General features: G+C 42.7%; 1 protein-coding gene across 2 annotated transcripts; it reads left to right on the top strand.

The window, feature by feature from the left end:
- The first annotated feature begins 8,578 nt into the window (after positions 1–8,578).
- On the top strand, positions 8,579–25,538 carry CASP9 (caspase 9). 2 transcript variants are annotated; one of them, XM_032962273.2, is made up of 10 exons: positions 8,579–8,770; positions 11,710–11,879; positions 12,665–12,899; positions 15,154–15,197; positions 16,322–16,492; positions 17,161–17,250; positions 19,600–19,747; positions 20,645–20,917; positions 21,941–22,050; positions 22,882–25,538. In XM_032962273.2, exons 2-10 carry the CDS (start codon positions 11,748–11,750, stop codon positions 22,987–22,989), a joined length of 1,311 nt encoding a protein of 436 aa, XP_032818164.2. In that variant the 5' UTR covers positions 8,579–8,770; positions 11,710–11,747; the 3' UTR covers positions 22,990–25,538. The 2 variants fall into 2 exon arrangements, with proteins under 2 accessions (XP_032818164.2, XP_032818165.2); XM_032962274.2 differs by having other exon boundaries at positions 11,686–11,879.
- The last annotated feature ends 546 nt before the right edge of the window (positions 25,539–26,084 follow it).

The raw sequence follows: 26,084 nt of genomic DNA, 5'->3' as shown, positions 1-26,084 counted from the left end.
AGTTATTCCCTCCACATTTAGAAACATGCGTTTAGAGTAAATGCCTGGTATCAATTTCCATATGATAAGCCACTTCGTTGAGCTATCATTTGTGATAGGCAGGTCGCTTCTGAAAATGAGCTATATAGTTCAGTGTGCCTTTCCTGGTAGAATAAAATGTCTTGTTAGCTTAGTTGATAAAGTTGAGTTTGCGCTTAATCTTTTTTCCTTCCAAATTCCAGTCTAAATATATAAGAGGTTCAGTTTGACGGAACATGCGATGAATGTTTTCTCTGCAGCAGAGTGTGTGACAAAGTGCTGCCCCCTAGTGTAATTAAGACGTCACCTGAAGCGATCTCAAATACTAGTTCTGTTAAATCCCCTTCCGCGAACCGTTCACTTTAACACGGCCTTGCGCTGCTCTGCGATATCGTGACGTGGCACTGATCGCACAACCCGGATAATAATTGGGGGAAACAAAACACGCAAACATATTTACGTTAAAACAATCGAGCCTGCGTGTAAAGAAATTCTGAAAGTACTTTTCAAAACAACGGTACGCCCCGTCAAAAACAGCTCCGGCCCTGTCCAATTAAAAGCCAAAGTTGATACATTATAAATATTAATAAGAACTGCCACGAGGTGGCAGAACAGGACTCCTTTTACTGGTAGGAACGAAGTTGTAAACTGAGTGTACCAGCCTGCAATATATTAATGTGTCCGTCCGTCCATCCCCTTTCAATACTTAAACGAAGTGAAATCTCGTGCTGTTGGGTGTAAAATCAGCAATAGACAGCGTAGAGACTTGATATGTCTTATTGCACCCAACATTTGGAAGTAACAATGTCATAAAATAGCGCAAAATTCCAATGTTCCCACCAGCCCACCCTGCAGAGACCTGTTAAAGGAACAACACCCAAGTTTCGCCCCCTAATAGATGACAGGTCTTTATCCGAAATAAAAAAACGCGTCCTTCCCATATTTGTTCCCACGTAAAAAAAAAAACCCAGTACAACATACTCTTTGGGTCTTTCGGTAAAGTCACGTAGAAAATCAAATCAAATAATAATCGAAAACGACGTTTCGGTTGCAACACAAGCAACCATCATCAGGTACGAATGAATGATAAAAGACAGACACGGAAACAGCATAGGCAGACACACATGCAGAGAGAGACACACACAAAGACACACAGAGCGAGACAAACATATATATTTCTTCCAGCCTCAGCAGTCCCCTTGCTGTATTTTTTTCACCTGAAGACGATTGCTTGTGTTGCGATCGAAACGTCGTTATTTTGCACTATTTAATTGTTTCCTATATTCGTGACTTTCCCGAAAGACCCAGCGAGTATGAATTCCTGCAGTCACGAAAGCTTTAACCCAGTACAACACTTAACAGTTATATTACCTGGAGGCACATTTTATGTAAATGTGCCTCCATTTTCAATGAGCAGTGGAATGACAAGGCCGGATCATTAAAATGCAGTCGCGAATGATGAGAAAATGTTCGATTTGGCGCAGATAGTGTGCGTACCCTGCCTCTCAACATCATGATGGGTGGTGTTTCAGCTGCAGTCCAGAACATTAAGTCGGGGCGTTGGAGCTAAGACTGCGTCCTCCAGCGCCAACCACTAGAGGTCCCTTCCTGTCAAGGGCTGTTCGTGATTTATTCACTTTATATGTACGGTATTAGTTTTGTAACTCGCTAGACCAGGGTTTCGCCCCCCCCACCCCCGCCAACCTCTTAGTCCATCTTGCCTAAGTTTTACTGCATTTAACTATAGGACAGCCTTGAGAAAGACGCGTCTGGTGTCAATAGTCTCCTACATAAGCATATGTGCAGTAAGGATAAGGCGGTGGTGGGACATGGCAGTAATCCAGCACTGTGGAGCCGAGGGTTGGTGGATGACACAAATGTCGCGAAACTCCCTTTAGTGTGGGCGTCTAGATGTCATACCCTGGCTCGCCGGGACATGTGGCAAGTACATCAACATTTGATTTGTACTATCATCTGTCCCTTCGAAAAGTGTTGCCTCCACAGCACACGTGGGGGTGCTCCGGTTTCTTCCCACACGTGTAAACATGTTTTGATTGGCTGAAAACATCTATGTATGTAGAGGACCGCAAAGCATGCACAATTTTTGCCTTCCCCACTCGTCTGTGGTTCTTCCTTCGAGTGAGCCGACATTGCGTGCTACAATTAGTTTCACCTGTTATTATTGTTAAGTTAGAAAGTTGGAGTAAATTTATCATATTGTCTGCGCCTTTTGGCAGGTGTACCCAATCGGAATCAAAGTCGTATCTCAGAAGTAGAAAGCAGTCATACTCTGGGTGCATGGTTATAGAATAAACAGTATTAAGGTTAGAGAATTGCAAGTATTAATCACAGTACGCCATCCTTAACAGTGCAGTGTTAAAAACCACTCCTGTCGAATATATCACAAACGAACAATTCAAAGCCGAGCTGGAAGTCAAGAACAAGTCTAGAACATATCTATAACGATCAAAAACAAACGTCTAATCAAAAAACACGCCCGTGACTCCCACCACATTGCCACAAACTTTCAAAGTGCACAGCTGCAGCTGGAGGGAGGGGGGCATGCCCAGGCAAGTTGCGGACAGACATGACGTCAACTTCTAGAGAACCTAGCTGTGATGCCAAGGCATGTACAACAAAGGCGTTTGGAGCACACCAGGCTGCAAGGCAAGTAATCTGTATACGTGCGTAAACAATGGAGCTAAGCGAAAGGAGGAGATTTAACTCCTGGTGTGTTTTTACAACGAGGCGTTCTTACAGTGGACGGCCGACTGTCAAGGGCATCTTTAAGATTGCCTTAACGAATGCAGGTCAACTTATTTCATTAAGCACAAGACGGAATTGCAGTTGTAACTAATGATGGTATCTACTGTACATACAACTGTACAAAACGGGGTCTGCCAATCCACTGTTGTATGACGGCCTTCCCAATCCTGAATCAGACGTTTTAGTTTCAGTTTCATTTATTAGGTATAACCCTGTGAGCCATGCGGCCCTTGACTCGGGTGCAACCGCAACAAAACAAAAACACGAACAAGAAAACATCTTAAAGTGACTACGCGCAACAGAAACAAAACCTGGAAAAAACAGCAAAATCTTCCAGAAAAAAAACCACCGCATTTCAACGCTGTGTGCAAAAATCCCAGTGGGATGCAAGTCAAACAATAACAACCATGAGACAATGAAGAGAGTAACGTTATCAGTCTAACTCTTTACTACAACAAACAAACATGGCTAAACCAAAAACGTCTTCGAAATCACCAAAATAAAGCTATAAAAACAATGCAACAGTGATCATAGGAACTGTGATTCAAATTTAACAATAAACGATATACATAACATGTACGACCAAACTTTGCAGCCATAGCTGGCTGCATGAGTCACTCCATAACAGTAGGAGTATCAGTAGCAGAATCATGATGGTGCGGAATAAGTCCAACATACTATATATGCAATTGAAATGGGGAGAAATGCACCACTTTGCCCCCCACGTGCAAAATAGGAGTGTACACATCTTATTAAAAGGGGATCAAAGTTGCGTGTTCATCTGGAAAAAAATATCATCTGAACTAGAGCTGGGTTAATTGTTTAAGTCTAATAATAACAATTGTAATTGGCTACTATCCATAATACAGGTTATGGATTATTGTATTATGGATGACATTGTAATATATTCATTATTTATTTTCATTTCTTGGGTCCTTTTAAAATAGAAGCTACCCCAACATCCCTCCCGATTGAAGGCGGGACCCCCCCCCCCCACAAGCCACTCAGGGTGACACAGCAGATACTGATGACATCACCAAGCTCCGCCTATCACCTCCCAACCAACGATTTTCTTGTCATCGGATGAGTCCAATAATGGATTAGTCAATTAATGTAACCATTAGCCAGTGGAGTAATTGACCTAACCAATTAGCATTAACATCGTTTAGCCATGGAGTTAAAGGACTTCGCGGGTAAATTTTGATTTAAAGCTTTCGTGACTGCAGTGATTCATATTCTTGGTTCTTTCGGTAAAGTCACGTTGAAGGGAAACAATAAAATAATATATATGATTATTTTATATAATATTATTTTTCACACCTGATGATGACTGTTTGCGTTACAGTCGAAACGTCGTGAGAATTTTATTGTTTTATATATATTATTATTTTATTGTTTCCCTTCAACGTGACTTTACCGAAAGAACCAAGAAAATGACTTCACGGGTGTTAAGTGTGTAATTGTAAACGGGCAAAAGTCCAAACGAGTTCACAGAACGCCATACCTGATGACACGGGGCGCTGTTGTGCAACCAGAAGTTAACAATAATGTAAGCTGTAACGTAATATATCATGGGCTATAAATTTATAGCAGCTCCTCAAAGTGAACTGTGATCTGGGTTGGAGTGATGGAGCAATTGTTAGACCACTGTGTGCTATGGTCCCGGCGACCTGAGTTCGATTCCTGGCCACAGCGAATACAATGTGTAACAAAAAAAACGTGTTCCTGGGTAGTAAGTGTTATTTCATAATTGCTTATGCCTCAAAATTACAGAAAATGGCGATTATTCCCCACAAACTTTTATTCTGTGACCAGGACAGTGATATTTTGAAATGTACGTATTTGCAGTGAGAAAACGTGGTGTGCATTTGTGTGTCATTCCTTCACGTAATGTCCTGGTCACAAAAGCAAAGTTTGTGAGGAATAATAACAACCATTTTCTATACTTTTTAGGCATTAGCAATTAAAAATAACACTACCCAGGGACCAACAATCGTGTTACATAGCGATATCAGCGTCGAGTAATACCAACACTACCATGTGTGGTGAAGTATGGTCAAACAACCCCCATGGCTAACTAGAAACATGACATGAGGAAGCCTACACCCAGTAATTCATTGGCAGTCTTGCAAAATATTATTTATGTTAACTTTACGTGGGTGCTTGGGGTTTTCTTTAACGCTTTCCACGTAAGGACGAAACGTCCATGCCTTACAGGCCGTCCATAAATGACGTCACGCGATTGTGGACGATTTTTGCCCCCCCCACCTCATCACACGGCGCACCAAAAAGTCAGACCCCTCCTCAAATATGACGTCACAAAGCTCTGCCCCCCCCCTCCCCAAACCATATTTCCATTTTTAAAATAAAAAATGCTTTAAATCGCTTTAAACTATTGTCATTGTAGTGTGTATTTAATGTGGCGCTGCACTCTGATGTTGTAGGAGAAAACATTTATTAAAAAATCTATCTAATTAAGTAGAACGTGTTGTCTATAGTTATTTAAAGTTGCGCATTTTGATGTGACGTCACATTTCTCACCCCCCCCCCCCGTCACACATCGTCACAAATGTCTGACCCCCCCCCCCCATCTACTAGGTGCGTGACGTCATTTATGGACGGCCCCTTAGTACTTTTGAGAACAAACGCATTTTGGGAAAACGTTCCACAACACCCGCGTATCTGGACGATTTTTCTTCCTTGTTTACAGTTGCCACGTGTTTCAGTTTTCAGTTTCATTTATTTGGTATAGCCATGTGAGCCATTCGACTCTTGAATCGGGTGCAACCGCAACAAACAAAAACATGAACAAGAAAACATCTTAAAGTGACTACGCGCAAACAGAAAAATCCAGGAAAAAACAGCAAAAAAACCCAGCAAAAACTTCCAGTAATAGCAACGTATACCAACGTCTGTGGAGGCGATTAAAAAAAAAACGTGATACAACACTGACAGCACGTGGCGTGGCTCTTGACTTCTCGACTCGAGCTCAAGAAAAAAAACACATGCATTCGGTCTGTCCGTCCCGTCCGTCTGTCACAAATAACTCTCATAAAGACGATCCATTGTGAAAGGAACTTTAGTGTAAAGCAGTTGCATTGCTATTTAAGGTCTTCATCTAGCAGTGTGGGTAGAGAGTGGCTGATGACGATGACGTGCTGCTAGCTACGGATGTGCTGCTTCATCTGCGCCTTGCGCTACCGCCTCGGGTAAAAAACGCATCTTGATAAACGGTACGTAAGCCATGCGTACGCCTGGTTCTTCTTACTTGTTGTTTGTATGTTTTGCCACAAATACGTGTGGTTAATGCGGACTTGATTCCTTGCAAAATGTGTATCCATTTGGTGTTTGGACATCTTAACACCTGTTTTTTTTTGCCAGAAAGGGTAAAAAAAATATATTAATATGTTTTCATACTTGTTTTAAAGACCTTGCATCGTGCAACAATATTTAAATGGCAGCTATCAATGTCTAAATGTAGAAATGGAAAATATAGTAATATCGACGGGTGTACAAACTGCGGTGCAGCTGTTGCAAACCGCTCAGGTGTATTGGTGGAATTCCCCTCTGAAAATAAAACGACGTCACCGTATTGACAAACACGAATCCCCCAAGACAGACTCCTCATCAAAACAAAGGCAGAATGCCCCTTGCATTTTATGTCATCACAATCAAGATAACAATAGAGCAGTAATAAATACATAAGCCTGCGTGTCACGCTCGAGTATAATGGAGAAAAAAAAAAACAGTAGACAATGCTGAAAGAAAACCCCTGGTAACCCCTAAAAAGGTACAAAAACAAGAACCAGCCATAACAAGAAGACGCAGTACGAGACACACACAAACCAACAGAGCACAAAGGAAACGGAGACAACAAGACCTTATTCACGAGACAGCACAAACGCAGCACGAATTCGATCGCAGACAGGACAGTACGGTGACCAGGAAGGCAGACGGAACAAATCTTCCGCGGGAAAAGAATACGACAAAAGAGACATTAGCACACGTTACACGGAACCAACTAGCCGGTACAAATGAGACAGGCAAGGCGAAAACCACGCAGAATACAGAAGGCACTTGGCCAAAAAACGTTTTAAAAAATGAATTTGCCAAACATATCCCAGTGTAGCAGGACCCCCCCTTGAAAACGAGTCTTGAGACTCATTAAGGCTTTCCTGGGTAAACAGATACATCGATTATAGAGAATCATGAGCAATATGAATGCACACTAATTTACAAAAGGAAATGGCTAAACAAACATCCAAAAGGAGCAGAACTATCCTGAAAACGAGGCTTGAGACTCAGTGATGGTCTCTCCTGTGAGTAGAAGCACTAAAGCGAGACAATGCAACGAAGCCGATACAAACAACAATTAATCTCTCAAATTGTGTCGTTTAACACAGCGTTGTGTGGTTTATCAACACAAAAACAAACTGAACACTCTGGCCTTAAAATAAAATAAATATATAAGCTGCATATATTTCCTTGTAAGCCACTGTAATTGACAAAAGTCTTGAGGGTTTTTTTAATGCATTAATCTATCGGTAATAATATAGGGTAAGGGGCCGTCCATAAGTTACGTCACGCAACTAGGGGGGGGGGTCAGACATTTGTGACGATGTGTGACGAGGGGGGGGGGGTTTGAGAAATGTGACGTCACATCAAAATGCGAAACTTTAAATAAATATAGACAAGACGTTCTACTTAATGAAATAGACTTTGTAATACATGTTTTCTCCCACAACATCAGAGTGCAGCGCCACATTAAATACGCACTACAATGACAATAGTTTAAAGCGATTTGAAGCATGCTTTTTTCTGGGGGGGGGGGGGGCAGAGCTTTGTGACGTCATATTTGAGGGGGGGGGGTCTGACTTTTTGTGACGCCGTGTGACGAGGAGAGGGGGGTAAAAAATCGTCCAAAATCACGTAACGTCATTTATGGACGGCCCCTAAGCATGGAACGTTGGAGCAACATTCATTGGCCCATGCAACAACGTAGAGCCAACGTTGGACCAACTTCAACTAAGGGGGGAATTTCCGTGGGGGTGGTGGGGGGTGCTGGTGGAGGTTGGGGGGTGATGGTGGGGGGTGGTGGCCCGTACTTTTCGGTGAAATAATTTCAAAATAATCTATGACATCACGTTAAATCACTCCTCCTTTAGATTGTGTTGCTGCTATAAATGTCCAAATAAGCAACTTCGTTGAGCTATCATTTGTGATAGGCAGGTCGCTTCTGAAAAAGAGCTATGTTTTATATTTTTATCATTTTATTGTTTCCCTTCTACGTGACTTTACCGAAAGAACCAAGAATATAAAAATAAAGCGCTTTATAGCTCATCGGATTCCTCCCGTGGTATAAATATTATCAAATAAATATAAAATAAATATTATCAAACAAATATCAAATAAATATCAAACAAATATCAAATAAATATTATCAAACAAATATTGTCACATAAATATTAAATAAGTATTATCAAATAAATATTAAATAAATAGTATCAAAAAAATATTAAATAAATATGATCAAACAAATATCAAATAAATATTATAAAATCCATATTATCACGTAAATATAAAATAACTTTTATCAAACAAATATCAAATAAATATTATAAAATCCATATTATCACATAAATATCACATAAATATTATCAAAACAAACATCAATTAAATATAATCAAATCAATATTATCACATATATAAAATAAGTATTATCAAATAAATATAAAATAAATATAATCGTCAAAATTCTGATTCCCCCCCCTGCCCCAGCTGGGCTGGCCGTGACGTCACCATTAGGTGACGTCACGGTTGTTGATTCCACGCGGCGGCAGCTGACGACCCCGCCACAGTCGCGACACGGAAGACGCGGTAGCAGCTTCGCAACAATCACTCCTCCTCATTCTTCATCTTCTTCTTCATCGTCTTCTTCATCTTCTTCTTCATCGTCGTCTGTGCTACTGGACACGTTGACCACCGAGTAAGCACATTCGTTACGCGCTACGTGTGCGTGCGTGATGTATTTTTTTTTGTAAAGTAAAATCGTCGATAGTTTCGCTCGCGGGCCTCGCGTTATACTTTGTGTCACGAGCGGGCAAAAAGAAAACCAAAAGAAAACACATCCGCGTTTTTAATGTCGAGCCAAGTTACTAAAGCCGTACACTTTTCCGCTGCGTTACTAGCCTTAGTGTATTTTATATACACACACACAGTAATGTTAATGTGTCGTTCTAAAGCTGTTGGACTGCACCGTCGGCTCGCCGTTAAAGCTTCTGTCTTTAATTTCCCTCACCCCTCGTCCCGCCGCGCGGAACGCCACTAAACGTAACAATTTCGCCTTGAACCTCGCCAGCTGACGACTTGGCTATCGTACACACACACACGCACACGATGTGGTGTGGAAGCGTTAAAAGCGTGGGGCAGCAGAGAGAGGCAAAGGCTGTAAGGAAAAGCCTGTATCCAGCAGTGGATCGATCGTGGAACGCGTTGGTCAATGGACAAGTCGGAAGGCGTTGTGGTTAGAAGAGACGATGGCGGTGGTGGTGGTGTGAGGATGATCGAGACTCAACATCGGAGTGGCAGTCAAAGGAAGGGGGAAGTCATCGAAGCGGTGGCGCAGTGGTTAGCGCGTTATGCTGCAAATGCCCCGGCGACCAGGGTTCGATTCCCGGTCACGGCTAACATCAGTGGCGAGTTATATTTGAACCGAGCCTCCCCCCCCCCCTTCCTCCTTCGCCTCACTAACCAGAACCACCGTGGTGAAGTATGGCCAAAACGTCTAACGTGACCGACTTGCGAGTAGGAGGGGCCCGTGATCCAGCAGTGGCTTGACAAACACAGGGCGTGATCCATCAACAAATGTGTCGAACAGTCTCCTGCGAGTAGATTCAGCTTGGAACCTTTGCAGTGTTACTGTCAAGCAACGTCAGCGCTTTGTTGTTGTTAGGGCTGAAGTGACGCAAGCGCCTGAAGGCATTTAGCAAACCTACATCACAGACTTATTGACTCGTATTGGACACAGGCGAATTCATGCAATGCCCTTTGTTAGCCCAGGAAGACAATCTGAACGTCGGTGTTTTTCAGAAGGGTCCTGCTAGTTTTTCGGATGTTTTTTTGCAATTCCAGTACTTTAATCATTGCTTTCATTGCAATGAGGTAATGTGACATCCCCCCCACCACCACAGCTGCAAGTGGCCGCTACATTGACACTGTAAGAAAACAATGTTTATGGGATTCACAAAGCCACCGTGAATCGCGACAATGTATCAAGTTACAGAGCCGGAGCGAATAATCGCATCTCAGACAAATTACTTCTCAATTGGTTATACAACCGCAAGAGGTTTTTTTTTTATTAAAGAGCCACACGTGGGGAATTCCCCATGCGTACTTTTTTTTGAATTTGCCAAGATGCACCTGCTGTCATCTGACCCTTGAGCAGCGGGTGACGCAATTGGAAAGAATTGGGGGCAAGTTCGGGGCACGTCAAGGCATGTACCTCAAGTTCGAAAACTGGTCGCAACTTGAGAGATGTTTCAAATTATTCTTGACGGTGGATGATAAACGTGACGCCATCCTGCAAAAGTGTAAACATTGTCCAGGTCTCTCATACGATATGGGTAAAAAAATTTTTTAAAAAATGTCTAATGTGTATATGTATTAACCACACATAGCATTATGATTTGTGAATCTTAATACAGTACAGTACTTCGATTTTACCACTTACCCTCCAGATAAGGGATGCAGTTGAAATAATGGGGCAACTTTCTTAGATTCTCCAGCCTCTTGTCAACCCAGCAGTATATATTGATGCACTACAGTGGATCTGCAGGTCGTGTGTGGTGGGGTAACGTCTTGATGCTTCCACCGTTTCTGAGACGTCTGGCCAGTGGGGAAGAGTAGGCCAAAATTCCCTCTATAGCCCTTCTGCCAAGCAGTGGGCTGAGCAAATGCAGGGATGCACCTTTAATTCGTGTGTTTATTATTCAGATATAAATAGCAACACGTGCATTTCCGCAACACATTGAGCATGTAGTTCGCAGTGTAAACGTTACACACGTGGTTTATTGCGTGCTGTTGGCTCAACATTATCAGCTTCAAACTACTGAACAAAGGACCATGATCAGAATCTCATGCTGTGTTTTACTGGTGGCACTAGGAGCTGTTCTGCTGGAATGTGTTAAGCATGCTGTTTCAGGGGTGATGTTAAAACGACCTTTACTTGAATTAGGCACTTGTACAGAAAAAAATACCGGTTCCTATTCGTGTCTAGCTTAGTCAAATACTAGACAATTTGGCAATCCCTTAACTCCCCAATATAGATTCTCACTCGACTAGTCATTTAAAATCTTGACTCAAAGTGTCAGCAGGTTAAAACTACGTGGTGCTCCTGTCATTTCGTCTTGTTGACCCACTGTTTGATAATTCCACACTTTTTCGAGAGGACAACCAATGATGTCTTATCACAAATCAGTACAGTACTCACTTTGTTATCTCTGAATGCATGATGATAATAATGGGCGGATTTGACTCTTGACTGGGATTTAAATCCACAACTTTCTCAATATGATGAAATAACGTCCCTCATTTCACCAGGAAAGCATTGCTGGGTCTCAAGACTCAGGAGGGTCATCCTACATATGAGATTTGTGGTTAATTCCATGAATGAGTCTTTAGAACGTGGGGGGGAGGGACTGGAAAATCCACCATGCGTACCAGAGAGTAACACTCCACATAGATAGTTTCATGAATCCATATCTGTACTGTAATATCCTGGCCACCTCCAAGTACATACGTACAGACTGTTGAACATGAAGAGTTGAATGGTACAGACATGGCTTTGTCTTTTGAAATGTATTGCCTTATTACATAAGTGCTTGTATGCTTTGTTGTGCTCAGTCCTTGGCCTTTTCCTTCGAACAGGATCGTTCATAGGACTACAAACCCCTGTGGCAGGCATAATGGATGAGCAGCACAGACTGAAACTTCGGCGCTTGAGAGTGACTTTGGTGAAAGATCTCGACCCCAAGGCACTGTATGACTACTTGGTGGCAAACGATATCTTCTCCGACGACATGATCGAAGAAATACATGTAAGGACATTCTTGATGCACAACACGGGTTGACATTGTCTCACCCCATCGTATATTTTGCAGACGGTTCCAACCGTTGATTATCCATTTGGAATGCCGTTTGCTGCTTTGCTGTACTTGTTTTAAGCGATGGGGTTGGCGGTGGTTGCGGCAGTGAGGCTGTACGTTATATCACTTTATTCATATTTACATGTTTACGTTAACTTTTATGTATATATATTTTTTTAAATCTTGATTCCAGGGTTTTTACACTTGATCCAGGTCTCTCTTGAAAAATAGACATGTAGTCTGAAAGGGGCTCTTTCCTGGTTTTATATGAAGGTAATTTATCTTATCGATTGTATCCAGTCAGCATGTTGATTTGATATATTGTCACAATTTATCAAGTCAAATTCCAATAATCATACTCTTGAAGAAACATGCAAACTTGTGAGTATTACCCCTCAGTGGTGCTGTCCCATTTTTGGTCTGTGGGTCTGTGCTCAGTAACCATAATGAGAAAAAAAATAAACCTCCCACAGCTGCCGGTTAAAACACTTCCCTTCCTGCATCTTCCCTTTCGCCACTACATTTTGGAATTCCCTCCCATTGTCTCTTTTCCCCAGTTTTTCCAACCCTGTTCAAGTCAAGAGAGACACTCACTCTTATCCATTACCCTTTCATCAATGGTGTTATTTGTCGCTGGGCGCTTGGAGGTTTGGGACTTTTTTGGGCCTGTGCTCGGATGGCGTGTTTGAGAGAAAAAAAAAAAACCAACGATTTCCACCTGCCGCGTGTGCTATCAGAATTCCGGCACTCGGCGGGAGCGCGCAAGCAAAATGCTGATGGAGCTGGAGAAGAGAGGCAGCCGCGCTCTGCCCATCTTCATTGAGGCCCTGGACGACAGCAAGCAGTCGCACCTCGCCGATATCATACGCGAAGAACTCGCCTCCGACAAAATCGACGCTCGCAGGCGCAGCTTGCCTATCTTGCCCATCGAGCCTCAGAATGTGCCGGGCGGTGCTCCGGATTTCTTTCCAGGTACGCACACACACATGACACGTGGCGGTTGTGCGTATGACGAAGAAATAAAATCCATAATACAGGTTTTTTTTGGGTTAGATGGCATAAATATGAATGTCGTTAAACCCGCCACTAGTTCAACATACAAACAAATCACTCTCTTATCCACCAAAAACACGGAAAAATATTTTCTTATCGCTTTCAAGAGTCTACGGCCGGGTGACTTATTTCATGAATAAATGCAAGTAGAATACATTTACTGCCACTGATAAGTCCAGAAATGGATGAATATACCACAATCCGCATCACTGCTCTTACCTGTGAAAATATGTGGATAACAGTGTAATGGAAGCGAACCCTGTTAAATAAATAATAAACAATATCACCCAGCGGGTCTAACGACTTTGAGGGTTAAAATAAGGTGCTCGCCTTCCCATTCACGAGCCGTCACATGGACCCCTTGTGTGTCGAGCACAGTCCGATTGGACGGTTCTGAAGCACTCGTCTTAGATTGGCGTAGGAATTGATTTGGGGATTGGCGTGGGACAGATGAGGTGGGAAGAAGAGTCGAGAATTCCAGGAAAACGGATAAAATTACTTGCGAGAAGAGCTTGGGGCACCTTTATGGAGTAGTTCCCTGAAGACTGCTCCTGACTACATGTTTGCAGAGCTTCTTTCAATGAAAATAAGCTATCTCTGGATAATAGGATATTTGCAGATCGATTGGTGCAGTTGATAATGAGTTGTGTGTTATGGGGCCACACGTAACAGGAGTTTAAACCGTATGTGCTTTTATGTATATATGTTGAACTTCCTTCACACTGTACATAGCCGGCCATGATAATGCTTTTGTCTAGGAATTGCAATTTGTCAAAGAATGAAAATTAAATATAATTTTAATTTTATTTACAAAGCATTGAGCATCTCATGACGCTGCTAAATCTTACCGAGTTGCCAAACATACTTGGGAATGTTTCGCCATTTCTCCCTCAATTGGATCTTGGTGATTTGAGAGGAATGTATTCTGTCGTGAGATACCCAACAGGTGCAAGATGGTAAACCCTTAGACTTTGCACAGACAGTTCATAAACCTATTTTCTGTACTGCATCCTGTCGATAAATCATTGCCCTCCAGGCAGGTGGCTCATAAGTCTGTTAAATAGAACTCCTCATGATCGACCAGTCTCATGCTCAGTGTTTTACATCGATTTAATAATATTACCTTAATGTATTATGTTGAACGTCTTGCGCACAGAATGTAGCCAACTCTGCTAATCGGAGGTGCATAATAATATCATTAAATTCGCTAACGTTTTCTTATTCTTGGTTCTTTCGGTAAAGTCACGTAGAACGGAAACAATAAAATAATAAAAATATAAAACTATTGGTTCCCTTCTACGTGACTTTACCGAAAGAACCAAGAATATGAATCCCTGCAGTCACGAAAGCTTTCAATCAAAATTTAACGTTTTATTGCTATATCCTGTAGGTAAATTGCATAGAGCTAAATTTATTGATGTTTTCTCAGCCAAGGCATTAACTATTATTTTAATCATACCCACTCACATTTCAACTTGTCCGTTCTTTCCAATAAAAGTTATCGAAAAGATAGGCGCTTTACGTTTTTAAAAAGCCAGAGTAGATTTATGTAATCAAAAATATGTTTACCCAATATGATCCATGACAAAGCATAATGAGTTTTTATACATGACTTTTTTGTGATGAAGAGGAATTGATCTTGTAGACAGGGCCCAATATTGCCAAAAACATCTGGCAACCCAACAGCATTTGCTTAACAAGCTTGGCTTCTGATGAGATCCTGAAGTTTTAAACTGCTCCAGTGTCTGCTTGTTTCAATAAATGCTGTTTTTTAAAAATAATATTTGTCTGAATAGCCAATACTTTTTATGTGGAAAGGTAAGGTGTATTTATTTAATATCCTTCAACAATAGAAGTGTATAATCTTTAACTTTTATCTTCAGTTAATGACTCATGCAGACGGTAATTCCTCAGAAGCACTGTCATTACATTCAAAGTCATGTCCTTGAACAGACAATATGACATCTCTGGAAAACATCCATGTCTAATTAATGTCTTGGAGCTAGAGATCATCTCAACTTTAAATTGTGAAGTTGTGAAACTTGCTTTAGTTTTAGACTTTGATCATTGTTGAAACACCTTTCAACTCAGGTTTTTTTGGATAATTTTTTTCTATCACATGGTGCCATTTCAGTAAAAAAAAAAACCCTGTTTATTTCTTTGTTGTACACAGATGTAAAGCAGAAGGAAGGAGCAGCCGATCGAGATGAACACCGAGTGAGTCATTCTGATGTTTATCACGCCAAGAAAGGCAGCATTTAGTTGCCATTAACAGCTCACGTTGCTGTGTCTCCCTCTGAACAAAGATTGGTGTGTTACACATTAAAAGTACAGCCGCAGATGTCTCTTTTGTTTAGTCCACAGCTAAGCAGAATCAAGGCATGGCCAGAACTTGAATGGGGAGGCTTGTGGTGTTAGCCAGTTATAATCATCTATTTTCTATAATGATGCCATTTCCTTGGATTTTGTGCCTTTTCCTTAAATGCTGTATATGCTTTCTTTCTCTGTGTCCTTCATGAAATTCATACTTTCCTGACGTGCTCTCCAAAGGTCTACTCCCCCTCTTTCTTATCTTTTTGCAGACTGCTCCCAGTTATAAGCACACACCCCATCCAAGTCCACCTCTGAATCCCTGTCACCTTCGTTGTTATGCGTCGCTTTTCATGCTCGTAATTAAGCACATCTTTGTTTTTGTCTCTGCCCAGTTTATCCTTTTCGATTCAATTCGCCTTCAGCTTCAATTATTTCCGTGTTCTCTTTGGGGCCTGTCGACATCTCCAATTTGTATAAATTGCCAGCCTACAAACACGTAGTGTTGTATTTTTGATGCATTTAGGGATTTGCATTATAGGGTACTTGAATGCCTCAGCAACTCGAAACACCTTGCATAACATTTCCTCTCAGCCATACAAATAGGGGGCAATATTTCTATGCGGCTTTTCCCAGTTAAGTAATTCGGAAATATGCACCACGATGCCGGCACACATGTCCTATTTTCAAATAACGGCACGGGATATTTAACATCGACTGTGAAGCACACAGCGCACATTTTATTGGTGAATACACCCACAGTATTAACCAGGGCGGCAGCTGGGCTCGAACCCCTGCAACAAGCGACGCATGCACTACCGCTCAGCCGTGGCACATTGCAAAACCTATGAAAAGACGCCGTACAGAGGAAATTAACACATCAAAACTCTGCTCAATTCAATCCTTCATTTGGGTGGCTCAGATGTGGGTGTGGGTGCTTGCTTCTTTGTGGACATAAGCAAATTGGGCACACATTGAGTAACAGTTCAATAAAGCGTAACAAACTGTGCATTGCTGACTGACGTGTGCAGGAATATCCAATGAAGGCGTCACCACGTGGAAAGTGTCTGATAATCAACAACATGGAGTTCATGAACTTAAAATCACGCTTAGGCTCGGATATTGACTGTGCAAAGATCATCGACATGTTCACGAACAATTTCCATTTCGACGTCATCGTAAAAGAGAACCTATCCAAGAAGGTGAGGCGGCTGTCGGCTGAATGAGCGACCATCACACGCGACAAACCAGGTGCAGACGTTCAGCTGACCCCCACGCTGCAGCACAAAAACGCGACACATTCGGCAATTGCACTGCCCCGAAGAGGAGACGTATAGAGTCGGTGGCGACATGGGCAATGGTCCTTCTTCATGGCAAAGAATCGGAGAGGCCGCAGAGATGGAGTGGACAAGAGTGGGGGACTGCATTGTACACTGGGCCCTAATTGGTGGTGGTGGTGTTAATGGTTTTAGCACATTGTACAAGTCGGGCGTACATACACAGCTCAAGTTTAGCATAATAAGATTTTAACTTAATAAGAACTTTGGAGTTGCATGCATTCACATACTTGGACGTTGTGTGTCTCCTAACAGATTGGAAGCTTTCTTCTAGGCAACAGTAATTTTATTCAAACTACTTGTCACCCCGGTTCACTGTTTAGCATGGCCATACAGTTTGTGTGTATTTATGATGTGGTGGCCATCCTACTCAATAGTTATTCTCGCCCACCGGTCATCAAACGGCATGTCCTGTCCAAGGCCACTTTTCTTTCACAAACAAACCGAAGTCTTTTAACCAGTCTGTTTGCTAATCAGTGACGAGCTCTTGGGTTTTTACACGCATATCTAACCCGCTGCCTCTCTGATTTCAGGAAATGCTGGGCGCTCTCAAATCGCTCGCAGCTGATGACCACACGAAAGCGGACTGCTGCGTCGTCGTCATCATGTCGCACGGACGAGAGGTTCGGCCATCACGCGCGCGAATCGGTTTGCGAGCGTTAGTTGAGGACCTGAAGTTGACGGTGTAAGAACCTGTTCAGCAAAGCAGCCTGTTCAACAGGCAAAGTCCGGCAACCAGCCTCAAACTAAACACAGCGGCCGCGCGCATTTGTATGCATTTGTGTCACGCGTGTGTAGTCGCATTTCTTGTTCCAGGAGCGTACATTTCAAAGAATTTGATGGTTGGCAAAAGCAAATTAAATATGTAAAGTGAGAGTAAAGTGTATATTAACGTGTGCTTGCACATTACATGCTTGGTTATTGTTAAATAATGCGTTGGTGGCGGGGAGTGGAGTGGTGGTGCAGTTGTTCACGCACCGCTAATGAGCTCAGCAGCACCAGCCCGTTTCTCAGGCGCAGCTGATATTCGTGCCATGTTGTATCTGGACCAGTCTTCCCTCCCCCCTCTCTAAGTTCACTAACTTGCACACTAACCAGTGTGGGTATAAATATGGTCTAACAACTCCCACACCAAACACTACCATGGAGAGTAGGGCTAAACGATTAATGGATTTCAAATCGAAATCGCAATTTGAAACTATGCGATGAGCAAATCGCAAAGGCTGCGATTTTTTTGTTATTTGAAAAGTCCTATTACTTACTTATTGGAATTGTTTTATTTTTTAATATTATAACTTTAGTTATTTCACTTAACAATTGTTCTATGTTTGATTGTTCTATTTCAATTAAAACAATTAAATACATGTTGTAAACAATTAATATCTTTTAAATTCTCATTCTTGTATTATAATATAAAGAGCAGTTCATATTTTCATGGCATCATGTGGTAATGCTCCATGACATGTTTTAAATCTATTACACAGTGAATATTGAACTGAAGCTTGACTTAAAAAAATGTAATCTCAAATCAAATCGCATTGTCTTTCAGAAAAATCGCAATTAGATATTTTCCCCAAATCGTTCAGCCCTAATGGAGAGCTCCCTCCCCCGTCCATTACACGAACGGCTGTGGATTGACAAAGGGACGTAAATAATTAATAATTTCGAGCTGAACAGTCCACTGTTGATAACGATGTAATTTTCTGCCAAAACAAATGTTGCATAGAGAAATGCATATCGCTTTGTGTGAAGTCAGCATTGCTTGCTTTTTTGGTTAGCCTCGCCCTACTAACTACAGGAATGTGGATTTTCTCGCACTGGCTCACGGCTGAAAATGGGAAATGAGTTAACGCCCCAGACGCATTTTTGCAGCAAAATACTCCGAACGTTAAACACACCTCTGAGATAAATACACCTTACCGTGGGTCACACTTTTCTGATGAGCCGCTGTGAAATTGAAACCACTGCTAGGTTGCCTCGTTTTAATAATAAACAAATTATCGGGAAACATGAATCGGCAAAACATGCTCTCGTAAACCTGATATTATTTAATCAAGTAAACAATCTCCTTTGATTGTTTAATTAAGACTACTACTACAGCAATTCACTGATGCAGTACAACGTTGAATTTTTGTCCAATTATGCAATAACATGATAAACATTTAAGGGGTAATTTCATCGTGCACAAATTAGCATATGTTCGATGAGGCTAGGCCGAATCTGGACAAGTATTTGTCAGCAGCATTTGTGCAAGCAAGAACGCTCTTGTTAGACATTCCGCTGGGTTGCCGCAGGTTAATTGCAAACAGTGCGGGATGCTTTCGGTGCGGTGCAGCAAGATCATACGATCTATATTGTGCGCACGGTGAATTTTGTTCACACGCTGCAATGTCTGGATGTTTAGAATATAATTATGTAGTTGTGAAAACTGTTTGGTGAAAGGGTTTTATTTTTTATTTACACTTTGCAATAAAATATAGACCAATCTAAAGTGCAGCATTACAATATAACGCAACGCGAATTCATATCTATGATCTAAATACATGGACCTCTTTCATTAGGATAATAACAATCAGAATGTGTGATTCATACATATGATGACGATGATGAGGATGCTGATGATGATGGTGGTGCTACTGTTGATGATAATAATGGTGACGGTGATGAGGATGCTGCTGGAGCCGTTGCTGATGTTGGTATTGCTGCTGATGCTGGTATTGCTGCTGCTGCTGCTGATTTTGATGATGCTGGTATTGCTGCTGCTGATGATGATTTTGATGATGCTGGTATTGCTGCTGCTGATGATGATTTTGATGATGCTGGTATTGCTGCTGCTGATGATATTGATGATGCTGGTATTGCTGCTGCTGATGATGATTTTGATTATGCTGGTATTGCTGCTGCTGATGATGATTTTGATGATGCTGGTATTGCTGCTGCTGCTGCTGATTTTTATGATTTTACCTCTACAGATAGAGCACCGGCGGTTCCCGGGGGCCGTCTTCGGCACAGACGACTTGTTTGTGCGCATGGAGGATATTGTGTCTTTCTTCTCCGGGACTGACTGCCCCTCACTGCTGGGGAAACCGAAGTTGTTCTTCATCCAGGCTTGCGGAGGAGGTAAGCTGCTTGGATACTATCATACAGTTTATAAACATCGGCCATGATCAATTCACTGCTGGATGAAGCCCTCCAAAGCTGTGACGAAAGCCTCTCCACCATCTCACGATCTTGCGATTTTTTTCCGTAATCCACCGAGCACGTGCACATGAGCAGGTGTCGCCGCTCCATCGCCACGGTGTATAAGACAGGTGTGCTGTAGGCTGCTGCTACGGGTCTACGTTGTCGGCAGAATAGCAGTGCGGCGAGATCTATTGTCCTGCAGTACACCAACCCATACTGACCAGCGTGGTGAAGTATGGTTGAATAAACCCCATGACCCACAAAAGTGGTGGGAGGGGCTCATTGAATTTGAAATTAACAAAAATGGCTAGACATGCAATTTCTACGCGAACGTGTTATACTGATAGAAAATTGAAAAAAAGAGAAACAGTGTAATAAAAATGAGACAGAGTAATCAAATTTTTAATTTAATTGTGACCTCAAAACCCTGACGATTCATTGAATCACATGGGAGGCAGTGGTGGTGGCGGGGGTGCAGCTAAAACTTTAAACTAAACTTTTTATTTTACCAGGTAAGGCCCACTGAGCTGTATAGCTTTTTTAAATAAGTGACCTGGCCACAAATGATAGTTCAACGAAGTGGCTTATGTGGACATTTATAGCAGCCAAATACTCTAAACTCACCTTTCTAAATGTGGAGGGAATAACTAGAGGGCCCAATAAAAACTTAACGCGACCACGGGGAGAACACGCAAACTCCAAATATACAAGCGTCAGGGTCGGGATCGAACCCACGGCCTCCTGCGTACCACGAGAGGGAGTTAACACCTCCTAGCCACCGTATAGGTGCATATTAATTAACAACGCGTTCGTTGCTCTCATTCCCCTCTGCAGACGAGAAAGACCGGGGGGCTCAGGTCGCGCAGGAGAGCGACAGCGGCGGTGGCGGCGACGACGACAGTGGGGATCACGTGAACGGCGACGCGCCGTCGTCTGCCAACGCCATGCCGTCGGAGCTGCCCGAGCCGGACGACGAGCCGGACGACGAGCCGGACGCGTCGCCCGTGTACTCGGAGCAGGCGCGCAACCAGAGCCAGGATGAGACGGACGCCACCCCGCACCTGCCGTCCATGAGCGACATGCTCGTCGCTTACTCCTCCCTACCAGGTGCTTGGCACGGACGGCGTGCTGCCTTCGGCCTTCGGCCTTCTTTCTGCCTGCCGCGCGAGAAGCCGCCGTGGTTGCGGGCGGCGTCGGCGTCGTCATTAGGGGCACGATCAGTCCACTACTGGATGATGGCCCGTCCTCAAGCTGTCTCCGCGTGCCACATACTGTGTTGGTGCATATATCGGGGATGAGTTTCGGATTCGGGATTTTCAGATTTCGGATTTTCAAAGGATGATTTTTGGATCTTGTTACAGATCCTTCGCATTGTTACATTTTAATGTGTCCCCTGTGCTGGCAAAACAGTGATGTCACTAGATGCCAAATGACAAAACTTTTGTCAGTAAATCCGTGTAAGTGACGTTATTTCTTTTGGTGTCATACTTTTGGATCATTCTGAACTAATAAAATATTTGCATCTTCTGTAGGCCACTTTTTTTTTTTAGATGTATTGGATCATTCCGAAAATTGAGAAGACATCCCAATTACACATGGATTCATCACCCAGCTGTGGCAATTGGAGACGGATCCCCTTTTTGCAAACCCATGATAGAGCCAATTGAGAAATCTGTCATGGTCTTGCGATTTAACAATCCACCTGGCATATGCACACCAGCTGATTTCTTTGCTCCATCTCCACGGTGGACGTGCTCTTGGCATGTTCCTTCCCTTGCAAATGTCTAAGGCTGTGTGTGTCAATCCACTGTTGGATGAGGGCCTTGACACTGCAGGTCATGGGTGTAATATAACCATTGGATGGTGTGGGGAGGCCTTCATCCAGCAGTGGATAAACAATGGCTGATGATGACCATGAATCTGGTGTGGAAGATATTTGAAGTATATTCGTTACTGCTAGTTATTTAAGAAGTAGTGCTTTAAATGTGATCATTATTACCATCTGGGTCAAACTTAACATAATCCTAATCCAAGAGACCTGAATTGTCTCATTTGCAAGAGCGAGCTGGATCGCCAAAAGTATACACACAGCGGAGACTTTTGCTAACCCGTACCGTCAATGTATTGCAGGGTTTGTGTCGTGGAGGGACTGCAAGCAGGGATCCTGGTTCATCCAGGTGATGCTGGAGGTGTTTAAGAAGCACGCAGTCAACGAAGACCTCATTTCCATGATCACACTGGTAAGGCTACCACAATAAGTTAATTTGCTCAGCATTATTTTAAACGCTGTCTGTCCAGCAGTATATATGAATATACCGCGGTTAGTCGATTGGCAGGTCACGTGTGGCGACCAGTGTGGAAGAGTAGGCTAAAATGCGTGGGGCTAGTGGAGGCCTTTCAGCCAGCAGTGTCGTGAGAAATAAATTTCATGGCTGCACCTTTACCGCCTTGACATTTACGATGGGTTGCTGTACCGACCGTGGTGGCCGCATGCTTGCAATCCAGAATTCCCAAACCCATTGGGCTGAGCAATGGATAAGAGATGGTAGTACAGCAAATTCGGTTGCTGGACCTATCTGCAGTGTGTGTGATGGGTTTTCTCAGGGTAGTCAAAGGTCTTCCCACATGCAAAATACTCAAGAAGGAAATTGTGGCCAATCATTAAAATGAAAAACCATTCACAGTACTAGAACAAAAAAAGACGTTGCGTATTGGTGAGGCGGTAATTCACACGAACCATGTTGTCAGCTGTGACGAACGAGGTACACCATTACACGATAGCACGTAACTCGCACGGACAAACTGAAATGGCAGGAAGACATCCACTAGAAACTGGTGTATGATGTCGGTCTACGATATATCGTGTAACGAAACGGACCTCACCGTTAAACGTGCAAATTTGAGCCGACGATGGCATATGGTTGGAATCATTTGGGCTAATCTTGGCCAAAGGTTGGCCCAATGTCATAAAGATTTATCGGGGTGCACCTCCCATGATGACGTCTGTCTTTGAGGAACCGTCTTATCGAGCGGAAGCACGTCATCGCGTCTTGTTTGCTTGTTCATTTCAGGTGAATGAAAAGCTGTCTAATGAGTACCAGGCCAAGGGTGTCTTCAAGCAGACTTCCAGTCCACTCAACACCCTCCGCAAACGCCTCTACTTCAACCCAACCTTCTGATCGTGGTGCAGGAACTTTGCACGGTTTTCCATTTACATGTACCTAAAACGATGTCCAAATAAGGATGACGAAAAATGTAGCGCGTTCGAATTTTACGTGACATATTTCACAACCAGTTTATTCGTGTTGTGTTCGATTTGTCTGCATTTTTGGGTTGTGGAGGGAGACTGTGTGAAAAATAATTTCTATTCCGTTGACAAAACAGTATTTGGAATATACGCGCAGCAACAGCAGCACAATCTCAGTGATCTATTTAACTTTTTTTTTATAAGGGTGTGGGACCAACTTGAATGAAGTGCACTGTGGCACACAGTACCCTAACCAATACAACACGTGTACACACATTGAGTCAATCTACTGCTGGATGGCGGCCTTCCCATGCTATGCGGGTTGTTGGGGTTAATTCACCATACCTCAGGCTGATGAAGACGAGGAGTATGCAAATACAATCCAACACTCCTTTTTGCTACGCTGCCCTCTGGCGGTTATTCAGCTCCGCAGCAGCCTATAACACCTTGAATGCAAGGTGGTTGCCCATGCAAATCCTATCCAGTATCAAATCTGTTTAGTTCCTGAGATCTGACGAGATTGGGCACATTTTGGGCGATTTGGTCTTGGGTGGTACGATATATAATTCATATATAATTCAGAACAGTTTACAATTCTAGCTTTAAGGCTTGGACAGAATACCAGAAAGACACCATAACCATATTCTAAAGCAAAGGGAAAAATATTAGCTCTATCACAGTGACAAAAAACATAAATTAGCAGTGAGTTGCTCTAAAAACTTGCACTCGGGCTTACAATTCGATTTAGGCGGTGGGTTTAATTTAACAGAGTTGTGTCTCGATTTAAAGCTTTCGTGACTGCAAGGATTCATCTTCTTGGTTCTTTCGGTAAAGTCACGTAGAATGAGAATAAAATAATAAAATAAAATAAGACGAAATTTTCACGACGTTTCGACCACAACACAAGTAGCCTTCTTCAGGTGAAAGAACAGAGCTGTCGAGATGACAGTGCTTCAATTGAAGGCTACCTGTGGCCGAAACGTGAAATTTTTTATTGTCTTATTTTATTTTATTATTTTATTCTCATTCTACGTGACTTTACCGAAAGAACCAAGAAGAGTCGTCTTCCAATGTGTTGGATACTGATGAAGTGGGGACTTTTGCTTTTGGCCGGGTGGATAGTAAAACAAAATCTGAGAGCTTCAGGTCTCTGGATGAAGTGTTTTGTGTTTAGCATTCCACGAAATGCCTATGCATCTGTTAAACGAATAAATATATTCTTGCCGAAGTAGTTCGATATTTAACATTGGTTTAAAGATAACTATTTGTTTTAACTTTATTGTGTGCTTGTTAGAACGAGTCTATTTTTTGTATTTTATTTACTTCGAGCTTAGCAGGAACAATTGCGTTTTAGGATGCGTTTTTAAACATTCGTCAAGCTGTTTGTACAAAATTAACTTAATTTCTTTTTGTAAGTATGCTTTTTTTTAGTTCACAACCAATGCTTACGTAATGGAACTATAAGTTGAAACTATACTTTGATTGTAGCACGGTTTGGTGCTATGCGGCTTAGCATGTTACTGGAGTACTGTTTAAAAGGTCGTTTTGACTGTCTCCACGCATCGTTGGGGGTTTTTTGTGTGTGGTAAACCTTGACTGTTTTTCCTGTTCCGCTGGACCCCTGGAGTTCGACTTCTTACAGGGGTTTCCCTTTGCCTGATCACGCCGGGGATGTCTCAACTCCAATCCTCGCAAACCACGCTGGACCACTTTTTCGTGGTCACCACCCGCCTTCCGCAACCACTTGCAAATCAAGTGTTCACGCATTGTGTGCAAACGATGATCGGCTAAAACTGTTCACGTGGGCTGGGGTACGGCGAGCGGAATGGAGTTCGAACAAGCTTTCCATCGTTCCCTTTAACGTGCCGCAAAATTATTGCGTGGTTATGGGGGCAGAGTCGATGCATGTTTGGATATTAGCACCTCGTGCCAGGTTCAGTTCGTTGCAGCAATTATTGGCGATGTGAAACTGAGCGGGACACAAATTGTAAAGGTGTTTTTGTAAGATAACTTCAAGAAAGTAAATTCGTGTTGTGTCACTGGTTGTAATTTTGGCCATGCATGAAACAAACTTGCATTGCGCTGAGCCATTCTTTTTAACCACTTGGACAAGCACCACCTGACTTAGCGCACTTGGGGGCAGGAGAGCTTTCCCATACCTTCCGATGTACGATTTATACGTTTAGTGCACCGATGTGTTTTTCTGTTCTATAGCCTCGTATTTTGTTATCCTCTTGTGAACGTTCATGCTGTGATAAGTGCCTGTGCAACTGAGTAAGGGAGCCATGCTTAATTTGTTTACATTTTTTTTGTTCCTGATTAATGAGAGGGCGTGCGTTTCGGTGATTATATATGCACTGTTCAGCTGCAGCCTTATTGAAATGAAATGCGGACAATCATTCTTGTTCGGTTCGCTGCTCTTGATGTGAAATGTTCCTTACTGCTTTTGTATTGTTGTTTAATAAACATTTCAAATAATAACGCGTGCTTTATTTTTCCTTGCCAATACCGTTTTTGCCCCCCCCCCCAAAAAAAACCCCTCAAGTATTGAGACTCGTCTTCACGGGGATCCTGCAATTGGGAAAGTGACCAATACCTTTCGGCGTTTGGCTCCGTGTGGGAGGATACCGGAGAGACACCCACACGTGTGAAAGGGCTGCACTCAACACTGCCATCAATTGACAACACGTCTCAGCCCCACGACCGCAACACCTTGCAAACTCTGGTGGTACATCATCCAAGCACTGACCAGGCACCAACCTGCTTGGCATCTGAGATTTGGGCAGATTTGTCACATATAGGGAAGTTTGGTCACAGGCCAGTACAACCGCTATAACAATTACAAGGTTCTATCATTGGTGGGTGGTGTTGAAACGGTTTTAAAAATTTTACAGGGGTCTTGAGTTAAAATGTCAGTTGGAGGTCAACAAAGTCCATATAAACCGTCAGGTACTGCCGTCTGTCAACCCACTGCTGGAAGAGAGCTTCCCTACACTGCATTGTGGGGGTTATTTGAGCATATTTCAC

Source organism: Petromyzon marinus, chromosome 28, assembly GCF_048934315.1.
Source record: "Petromyzon marinus isolate PM22_M1 ecotype Great Lakes invasive population chromosome 28, UKy_Petmar_22M1.pri1.0, whole genome shotgun sequence".
In the NCBI taxonomy this organism is placed as follows: Eukaryota; Metazoa; Chordata; class Hyperoartia; order Petromyzontiformes; family Petromyzontidae; genus Petromyzon; species Petromyzon marinus.
The sequence above is the reverse complement of the archived record's forward strand: the minus strand, read 5'-3'. Positions and strand labels throughout refer to the sequence as shown.

Bases quoted from the DNA above. Each gene is read 5' to 3' on its own strand.
- CASP9 (XM_032962273.2), top strand. From the start codon at position 11,748: ATGGATGAGCAGCACAGACTGAAACTTCGGCGCTTGAGAGTGACTTTG. The intron at 16,493-17,160 runs GTGAGGCGGCTG...CTCTGATTTCAG, and splicing joins AAGAGAACCTATCCAAGAAG to GAAATGCTGGGCGCTCTCAA. The intron at 17,251-19,599 runs GTTCGGCCATCA...TTACCTCTACAG, and splicing joins TCATGTCGCACGGACGAGAG to ATAGAGCACCGGCGGTTCCC.